This window comes from Papaver somniferum, chromosome 1 (genome assembly GCF_003573695.1).
Source record: "Papaver somniferum cultivar HN1 chromosome 1, ASM357369v1, whole genome shotgun sequence".
NCBI classification, from domain to species: domain Eukaryota; kingdom Viridiplantae; phylum Streptophyta; class Magnoliopsida; order Ranunculales; family Papaveraceae; genus Papaver; species Papaver somniferum.
This window is the reverse complement of record NC_039358.1, coordinates 106,497,455-106,507,986: the sequence shown is the minus strand read 5'-3', so window position 1 is coordinate 106,507,986 and position 10,532 is coordinate 106,497,455. Positions and strand designations below refer to the sequence as shown.

Sequence of the window (10,532 nt, the reverse complement as noted above, 5' to 3'; positions counted from 1 at the left end):
ATACCAAGTTCAGCTCCAGAAACTTGAGCCTCCCAGCACATACCAACTGCAGCCTAAAATTCTCCCTCTGCTCCTTCTCAGCTGCTGAGCACTAACCACCAATTCAAGCCTTCTCACTCTGCTCTTGGCCAACAACACCACCACCTGCAGTTCAAACCAGTAGCTGCACCACTTCAACCTCAGCAACCCTAATCAACACCTCCTGAACCATTTCCTCCACCAACAACAGTTCTAATTCGATCTGAAATTCGTTCTTCTCTGCTACAACATACCCGATGTCTTCTCAATCTGAACCACTTTCCATTCTTCAAACACCACAGAACCCTAACTCACCTTCTCATCAAAACCAATTCATACCCAAAGTCGACCACCATCTTCACTGTCAATCACCACCAGGAGAACCCTAACCTGTCATACATCTAAGTCTGCAATCAACAACAACTTCAATTCATCTGCTGTTGTTGAATCTTCAGAATGAGAAAAACCCATCTGCAATTTATCTTCTCATTTGAACTCATAGAGCAACAGCAAAACCCTAAGTTTCTTCAACTCAACTCGATTTCTTCCTGATTCACCAACATCTCATCAATACTGTTCTGCAATTCGATTACAACCTTTCTTCTTGTTGATTCAACACGACAGCATCACCAATTTCTTTCTTCTCAATCTCACTGAGTTTCTCTGATTTTCCCTAATGGAGATGCTTTCTCTCGGGTTCATACAGGGAGGAGGAGAAATAAATGATGAGAAATGATTTTCTCTAACTTCTAGGGATGTGTAAGAAATGTTGTGGATATAGCCACCCCAGCACCTGAGATAAGGGTTACCCATATGGCTACCCTATATATCCACCCATGTAACATAGATAAGGGGTACAACCTCAAATAGTTTGGCCTGTCAGTTATGGGAAACTGACAGTTCATTCTTCCCTTCTTCGCCGCATAACCTTGGCTAGCTCCAGCCACCACTCGCCTGTGAATTGACGATTCTGCCCTTATGCTCCAAAAGAGTGCTTTATTCCTTCTTTTTCTCCGAATGACTCCCAAGTACCTAAATACTCAAAAGCAAACATAAGATACATAATTTACAAGAAAAATAGCAAAGAAAGCATAAATACTAGATATAAAATTAGGTGTTTTAGACACGTATCAGTCATACGTAGCACAAGCTCCACGTAAGAATTTCCAGTTCTGAGCAGCAAGAACAGGATGAACTTCTTTTCTCCACAGAAGCTGCGTACCTTCTAACCGAGAATACTTCTGCCGAAGCAACTCAGTTGCAGACTTAACACTGAACTCACCCTTCAACTCCGGCATCCATACCCTAACATCAGCTCCACCCATAGGAATTGGAATCCTATTCAACTCTAGACCAGCAGCAATCAAGTATTGCAAGTGAATTTCAGGAATATCCCAAAGGCCATCCTTTAAAATATCACTTACTCTAGTTGTTGCATCGAGAGAATAATCATTTAGCACTTCAGCAATACTAGTCTTATCAAACCAAATGTCATAATAAAGAGAAGTATATCTACCATCACCAATTAAGACCTTAGTATTCTTTTCCACACAATTATACACACTCCTTAAACCAGGCAAAATAGAAGATTTAACCCCCGAATGCTTAATACAACCCTTACGATCAAATAATTTTGCCTTCAGGAAAAGAGCCCACTTCTTTGTAGAATTAAGAATCTTCCACCAAAGTTTCATAATAAGAGCTTTGTTCATAGTGGCCATACGAGTTAGTCCGAGACCCCCCTCCTCAAAAGGGAAACAGATTTTATCAAAAGCCACTACCACTACACGACTAATGTTCGAATCACCAGACCAAATAAAGTTACGGATATCCCTCTCACATTGAAGAATAAACTTACGAGGCCACTTATAAATAGCCATATTATGAATGTAATAACTGGAAATAACTGATTTAACAAGAACAATGCGATCATGGAAAGATAATAACCTCCCTCTCCAACCAGCAAGCTGATTTTTAAATTTTTCAACAACATTGCTAATATGGCGATATCGAACAATACCTGGCATAATTTGAACTCCCAAATAGCGGTCCGGAAAAGTAGATACACTCATCCCCAAATAAGATACAATATAATTACACCAACTCGAAGAACCACCACCATAATAAATCTTACTCTTTTGACGACAAACAGTCTGACCTGAATCACGCTGATAACTTCCCAACAAGTCTACAAGATTATGAAGACTTTTGGAATTACCTTTACAAAAAATCATTATGTCATCAGCAAAGAAAAGGTGAGTAGGAGAAATACCACCTCTAGTTACCATGGGCGTCATCTTTTTATCACGAAAAAGCTTCGTAATATTTCTGCTAAGAACATCCTCAATCAAGACAAAAATCAAAGGGGAGAGGGGATCACCTTGACGCAAACCTCTGTTAATTTTGAAGTAACCTTCTGGACTACCATTCAAAATGACAGAAATTCTAGCAGACTGCAAGATATTAAAAATCCAAGCACACCAATTTTCAGAAAAACCATAGTTACGGAAAACTTCAAGCACAAAAGCCCAATTTACCGTGTCAAAAGCTTGAGAAATATCAAGTTTAAGGCCAATGTTGCCATCCTTGCGTTTATAATGCAACTCATTAACCATCTCCGACGCTAAGCTAATATTCTCATGAATATTTCTCCCTTTCATGAAGGCTACCTGTTCTTCAGACACAAGCTTATCCAAAACTGTACCAAGTCTAGTAGCTAGGATCTTAGTGAAAATTTTGAAGAAAAAATTACTAAAACCAATTGGTCTGAAATTTCGAAGAGTATTAGCACCCCTTACCTTAGCCAGCAAGATGATAAAAGATGAATTAACACCATTTGGAATACTACCGGCATTCCAACAATTAATAATGGCCTTGGTTAAATCATCATGAATAATATCCCAACAATGACGATAGAAACAACCAGAGAAACCATCCGATCCTGGGGCACTATCCGCACTCAGATCAAAAACAGCTTGCTTAATTTCTTCCGGAGAAGGAATCATATCCATGGCGTTGCTCTCCTCAACAGAAATTGAAGCATGCTCAAAATCAAATAAATCACCTTCTATCACCGGATCTTGGCCATTGAACTTATCTTCATAGAACTGAACTACATGATTATGAAGCTGCTCATAATTTGTCAACAAGTCCCATTCAAATCAACAAGTTCCGAAATAGTATTAGAACTTTTTCTAATTCTAATACTACTATGAAAGAAACTGGAATTACTTGAACCCTACACCAACCATTTGTTCCTAGACTTTTGCTTGAGCATAATTAACTGTTGCAAACGAGTATCACATAAAGTTTTCATAGCATCCTTCATTGCATTTAGATTAGCAATATTACTAGGATCCTCATCTGTAATAAGAGCTGTTGTCTCAAAATGAAGTTGGTCTTGCTTCAAACGAGAATTCACATTACCAAAAATCCTCAGATTCCAATCCGTCATTGCAAACTTCAGCCGCTTCAATTTATAAGGGAAAATAAAATCAGGAGAACCATGAACAGACAAAGTCCAACTCTCATTGACCATCCGAAGAAAATCCCCATGTAAAAACCACATCTTTTGAACACGAAAAAGAGCTCTACAAGGCCTAGGAACAGAAAAAGGATAACCAAGAAGAGTAGAATGGTCGGAAACTTCCCTAGGAAGAGCTTTACACCGCCAATTCTCAAATTTAGCAAGCCAAGCCGCATTAATAATTGCACGATCCAACTTACTAATAATACGACTAGTACCAGATTGCCTATTACACCAAGTGAATTTGCTGCCCAAGGAATCCGATTCAAAAAGATTATTGTCATCCATCCAATCACTGAAATCATCAATGACAGACGATCTTATTTCCAAGCCACCTTTCTTCTCATTCAAATGCAAAATACAATTAAAATCACCTATGACCAGCCAAGGTGTAATTGAATCTTGCATAACTAGTTGCTGCCAAAGCCTGCGCCTAGTAGTTTGAATGTAGCTAGCATGGACAAAAGAGATATACACACCATCAGCTGCAATTGTAATAGCTTGTTTACTAGAATTAACTACAGAAACATGAAGCCCATCCATATAACAAACCCAAAGATTTGCAATACCAGAATTATTAATAATAAACGAAGAATAACCTTCAGAAATTAGCCTCCTCCCAAAATTTGCTGAGCACGCCACTTTTGGTTCAGCAAGACCAAAAACTTCAGGATGGAAATCTCTAATCATCTCCCTAAGCTTAGAATGTGCTGATGTACGCGCAACACCATTGATATTCCAAAAAAGAACCCGCATAATTAAACTCTGGGTTGGAGTTTATTATTTAGCTTCAATTGCTTAACCGAGTTTGAGGAGGATTTAGGAACTGATTCCTTACGATCACGAATACCCAATGTCTCATCCGAGTATGACAAGGAATCATGATCCTGATCAGTTAACGCATTCAATTTGTTTTGCATATCTATAACCTGCTGCCTCTTAGCTTGTTTTGTAAGCTCACCAAGTTTACTGAAAACCAAAACATCATTGCCAGCCTTGTCACTTAGGATGTTAAACTTGTTGTTAGAGACAAATTCTGAAGTTTCTTCAAGCGCATTACACAAAGGTGTGGACGAGGATGTAATATCAATCCTAGCAGGAGGAGGAAGTTTAGTTCTTGCCAATTCAACATTCCCCCCCCCCCCCCCCCCCCACCCCCCCCCTTTAGCATTCAAGCTTGAGGTACACAACGACCTAGCTTTACTAGCTAATACCGAATGCGTAAGAATGGCTTGCTTGTGTTTTTCAACCTCAGCAGATGCCATACGCAAAAAAGATTCAGATTGAGCTAAACTATCCTGCAACTGTTGTTCCAACTCAACAGTGTCACTGATTCACAAAACATTATCAGCCACATTATTTGAAGTACCTTCAACAACGTGAGTAATCTTTTCAGGCACAAAAGGAATAGACTGAGCTGTCTTTCCCTTTTTCTTTCGCCTAGCTTCTTTCCATTCTGTACCAGCATTTTTCTCATGATGCTGTTGCTTGTTAACTAACACAATAGCCTGTTGCGAACCAACATCCACTTGCGGAGCTTTGACAGCTTCACCTCTTGTTTTCTTTCTACATTCCCCATCCGTTCTCCCACAGTGACATTAATATCATCAGATTTGAGCTCAGCAAAATCAATATCAATGAGGACCGAAGCAAAGTGTCCATACTCATGTGCCAACGTTCTTTTATCAACCACAATAGGAGATCCTAGAGTTTTCCCCATTGCAAGTAACGTTTTTTCAATCCAGAATTCCATTGGAAGCCCAGGAAACTTGACCCAAGCTGTGGAACGTGAAGATCTTTGTTTGTCAGCATCAAAACTAGGAAACCATTCCATGAGATTTAGTTTCTGTTGAGCAACAACCCATTGTTCAGCCTGTAAAATCTTCACTTTATCCTCCTGCGACAATAACTTGATGATGAAGAAACCTCTATTCAACGGAACAAAGCGAACCCGGCCTTCACCCATCTGCCATTGAAGTTCTAGGTTTTTCTTCACGTCAGAAAAGTTAAGTTCTTTGAAGTCTAACCTTCCAATAAGACTAAACTTCCATAACGCACATCCTTCCAGATATAACTCATTAGGAATCTCAATAGAAGGTTTTCCATCTTTCAAAGTAGGGTTTGGCAGAGAAGAAAGATCCACGGAGGTTTTAGGAAGCTCTTTCCTACCCTTGAGTCTATCTGCATATGTTAAAATCTTAGAAGGTGCAACTATATGATTTGGATCAACATGATCTCCCATTGAATCACCAAAAGATGATCCAAGATGAAGCACATACAAAAAAGTTTGAAAAAAATCTCCAAAATCGCCAGAGCAAAGAGGAGAGAGAAAATCCTTGAAGTTCAAACGCCTTCACCTTTTTCTTGGTAAGCTTAGATCTCGCTGGACTAGCCCATTCTATGTCAAGACCGTGTATCCGCACGGTGCTATTGAGGTTAGGAACCGTGATACTGGAGAGACTTTTAAAGTCAACGGTCAGCGGTTGAAACCATTTATCGAATTGACCAACCCTGAAGTGGAAAATACAAATTTACAAGATCCCGTTTATCACGACTAATTTTCTGCAGGTACTTTTTTTTTTTTGATAAGTCAAAAAATTGTATTAATGATGATAACAATATTTACAAGTAGTTTACAAGAAAAAAAGGTCAGAAAAACCTCAAAAAACTCATAAATTATTTAAATCTAAAATACTCCACATTTGGATATTCTATTGTACTCAAAAAATTTGGACGCCCAACATAATGCATTCAAACTTCATTATCAAAAGAACACCTCTTTTTATCCATTTGATCCGCTGAAAAATTAGCTTCACGAGAAGTATGAATAAAACGGACCGAATCATAAGAGTGACGCACATCCAACCATCTCTGTTGCGCAAACTAGGGAATCGAATTCTCTTCAAAAGCCTTAATCACACTAGTAGAGTCTGAACGAATAAGAATTCGCTGAAAACCCCACTGTCTCGCCCACTCCAAGCCAACAATTATGCCATACATCTCTGCCAAATAATTGGTTGTAATACCAAGTCCAATGCTCATCGCTCCTAGCATATTGCAATCAGCATCTCTCGCTACAACTCCAGCACCTGCTACACCCGGGTTGCCACGAGCCGCGCATCACAACAAAGAAGTAATTCATTGCTCTCCGGAGGCTTCCAATAACAAGGAACAGGTTCCACATGCTTCATCATTCTATGAGCAACTCTAAAAAGGTTCAAAATACGGACATCTTCAACTGAATTGTACATGAAACTCTTCAACCGGTAAGAGTACTCATGAATAAGCTTAAATACACGTTGTTTAAAGAAGTGTAAATTTGTTGTTTGTTTTTCATACACACACTTGTTACGAATGAACCATAATTCAGACCTTACCACCAGATTCTCCACAAGCCATAAATCCTTGATAATTCTACTACGACCTTTAGCTGCCTTGTAAGAAATAACTAGATTTGAGTTAGGTTTTAAACCAAACATACCAGAAATCCAAAGCTAGGCCTGAACAACAAAGTTGCACGACCATAAACACATGTTCCATAGACTCCTCATCACATTTACACACCATACACTTGTTCGGAAAAGAATGTTTGAACCTTCTTTTAACTTTATCTAAAGTAGCGCAAGCACCCCTTAAGAATTTCCAATTTTGAGCAGTTAAATTTGGATGAACTGCTGAAGTCCAAAGCAAGCTAATCCCCTCCATAGCAATGTATTTAGTACGCACCAATTCCTTAGCAGATTTAGCAGAAAATTTACCTTTGAAGTCCGGCATCCAAACTTTTCTGTCACTTCCCATATGCAGCCTAGGTAGGTTATTCACGTCAACACCTACAGAAAGCAAATGCTCCATGTGCTTCTATGGGATCATCCAAGAGCCTTGCTGAATCAAATCACCTACACGAGCCTGCCTATCTAAGTCCGTGCGATTCAAAACATCAAAAATACTCTTTTCACCGTACCATATATCATAATAAAGTGAAGCAATTCTGCCATCTCCTATAAGAAATTTAGTATTATGATCCACCACCTTGTAAACCCAACGCATTCCAGCATGAATTGTTGATTTTACACCATACTCCTTAAATTTGCCATTTCTATAAGTAAATTTTGTTTCCAAAAAACGAGACCAGGCTTTAGAAAAGTATTTGATATTCCACCAAAGTTTCATAAGCAAAGCCATGAATTGTTGATTTTACACCATACTCGTTAAATTTGTCATAGCGCGTTAATACGTTGCACCAACATTCTTTAAACCAAATGGCATTACAGTATAATAAAAATTTCCGAGAGGAGTTCGAAAAGCTGCCTTACTTGCGACATGCTCGTACATCCTTATCTGATTGTAGCCGCTATATCCATCCATGAAGGAGAACATTCCGTGTCCGCTGGTGGAATCTACTAGCATGTCGATGTTAGGTAGAGAAAAATCGTCTTTGGGGCAGCATATGTTCAAGTATCTGAAATCTACGCAGCACCTGATCTGTCTGTTTTTCTTTTTCACCGGAACCACATTAGCCAACCAGGTCGGATGATGAATGGTTTAATGAAGCCAGCAGCTGGCAACTTCTGAATCTCAGTCTTGATTTGCTCTTCTACCTCGTGTCTGAATTTCCTGGGAGATTGTTTGACCGGCTTGGATCCAGGTATGACATGTAGATGATGGGTGACCAATTTTTTCATCTAAACCGAGCATTTCTTCATAGTCCAAGAGAATATGTCCTGGTATTCTTTAAGAAGTTCTACGAGCTTCGTGCGTTCCTCCGCATACAAGGTTGAGCTGATGGAGATAGGCCTAGGAAATTCCTCATTCCCGATGTTAACGATTTCGAGCTCATCAGTTGTGTGGAGTTGGTGCCATCTTGCAGATGTCGTGGAGCATCTTCAGTTATGGAGTTGGTGCCATCTTGCAGATGTCGTGGAGCATCTAGCACTTCTCCTTGTGGCTCGTCGTTGTTGTAGCATTCTGTTGGGCGGAGAGACTGGGTAACAGTCTCCCCTGCTAATTTCTAACGGCGGCGTCGGTACACGGTTTTCCCTTTCTGGTCACGGCTTGCCACAAAAGTTCATTCTCTCTTAGTGTGAGCGTGGGTCGCGGCTTCACATGATGAGGAAGAATTGAGACGCCTTGTCAGCAAGGATGCATCATGGGGCTTAGACTTCAATGATGCAAGTCGGTCCTCCTACTGGATTGACGCCCACATGGGGAGTGGGATGTAATGAACTTTGTCTGATCCTTCCCGCGGATCTTCTCTTGGTTCAAGCAATTACACTCCACATATTGGTGCGTAAGGAGAAAATGATGCAGGAATACGAATGACTTCTTTATTTGTCATAGTCTTCAGGCACTGGTGATACGTCGAGGGGACGATCCTATTGTCATGAAGCCATGGTCTCCCCAGTATCATATGGTAGTCCGGATCATTTTCTATGACTTCGAATTTTACCTTTGATTGGACTGGCCCTACAGATAAATTCAGATTGACATACCTGTACGTGTTGGTTTGGCTTCCTTCATGGCCTGTCATCGTGGTAGGCTGTCGCACGATCTTGTTTGGGCGAACCTTGGCCGTCCTGAGTGTCTTGAGTGTAATCACATTCGAAGACGCTCCCGTGTCGATGAGGGCCCTCTTGAACTCTGAATCCTTGATGCGTGCAGTAATGTGTAGGGCCCGGTTGTGACCTTCTTCCGCCATCATGTCTGAAAAAGCGGGGGTCTAACAACACCACCCAATATTTCGGTTAGCAATCTATATGGACTAACTCCGAAATACTTTGCTAGAGAATCAACTAGACAGTCAGACTCAATCTAGATAAAAGTATCTCAAGGAGTTAATATCTCTCTCTTGATTTGATTTTTACTCAAGCTAAAATCAATAGCGAGTCTTTATCAAATCCAAGGAATAACTTGGACAGTACCAAAGACCAATGTCCAAGGATCAATCAATATCAATCAACAACCAAAGGTTGGATTTCCAATTGATGATAACGAACGCACAACCTGTATTATTTCAATTATATAAAATATAATGCGGAAAAGAAATAACACAGACACCAGAAGTTTTGTTAACGAGGAAACCGCAAATGCAGAAAAACCCCGGGACCTAGTCCAGATTGAATACACATTGTATTAAGCCGCTACAGACACTAGCCTACTCCAAGCTAACTTCGGACTGGACTATAGTTGAACCCCAATCAGTATCCCACCGATCCAAGGTACAGTTGTACTCCTACGCCTCTGATCCCAGCAGGATACTGTGCACTTGATTCCCTTAGCTGATCTCACCCACAACCAAGAGTTGCTGCAACCCAAAATTGCAGACTTGATAATAAACAAATCTGTCTCACACAGAAAAGTCTATCAAAGGATAAATCTGTCTCCCACGAATAAACCCTAGGTTTTGTTCCGTCTTAAGATATGAAATCAAGGTGAACATGAACCAATTGATAATTTATATTCCCGAAGAACAGCCCAGATTAATCAATCACCTCTCTACAATCCTTCCTGACTACATAGGCGGTTTGTCGAGGAATCACAAACAGTGAGACGAAGATGTTTGTGACTTATTTATCTTGCCTATCGGAGAACTCTCACGATCTCAATCCAATCAAATATTTTACTCGTACGATAGAAGATGCAAGATCAGATCACACAACTACGATAAAAGTAGTATCGGTCTGGCTTCACAATCCCAATGAAGTCTTTTAGTCGTTAACCTGGTTTTAGAGAAGAAAACCAAAGGTTAAAGGAGAATCGACTCTAGCGAGCGCACTAGTATCATACAGATGTGTGGGGATTAGTTTTGCACAATGCTAGATGTCTCCTTTATATAGTCTTCAAATCAGGGTTTTTCCTTAGTTACAAAGCAATCCATATTCACCGTTAGATGAAAACCTGATTTAGATTCAAGCTAATATTTCTCAACCATTAGATCGAAAACTTAGCTTGTCACACACACTTGGGTAGACGTTTACTGGTTTTGTAAAAA

At 40.0% G+C, this 10,532-nt stretch overlaps 2 protein-coding genes across 2 annotated transcripts; both read right to left on the bottom strand.

The window, feature by feature from the left end:
* Positions 1–1,148: 1,148 nt before the first annotated feature.
* On the bottom strand, positions 1,149–4,300 carry LOC113348618. Its single transcript, XM_026592465.1, has 5 exons — positions 3,687–4,300; positions 3,263–3,617; positions 2,817–3,146; positions 2,399–2,471; positions 1,149–2,236 (listed from the first exon to the last, which is right to left on the bottom strand). The coding sequence occupies exons 1-5, from the start codon at positions 4,298–4,300 to the stop codon at positions 1,149–1,151; spliced, it is 2,460 nt and encodes an 819-aa protein (XP_026448250.1).
* Positions 4,301–4,302: 2 nt separating this feature from the next.
* LOC113348610 lies at positions 4,303–5,786 on the bottom strand. The gene is made up of 4 exons (XM_026592453.1): positions 5,097–5,786; positions 4,958–5,052; positions 4,739–4,873; positions 4,303–4,636 (listed from the first exon to the last, which is right to left on the bottom strand). The coding sequence occupies exons 1-4, from the start codon at positions 5,784–5,786 to the stop codon at positions 4,303–4,305; spliced, it is 1,254 nt and encodes a 417-aa protein (XP_026448238.1).
* Between the last annotated feature and the right edge of the window lie 4,746 nt (positions 5,787–10,532).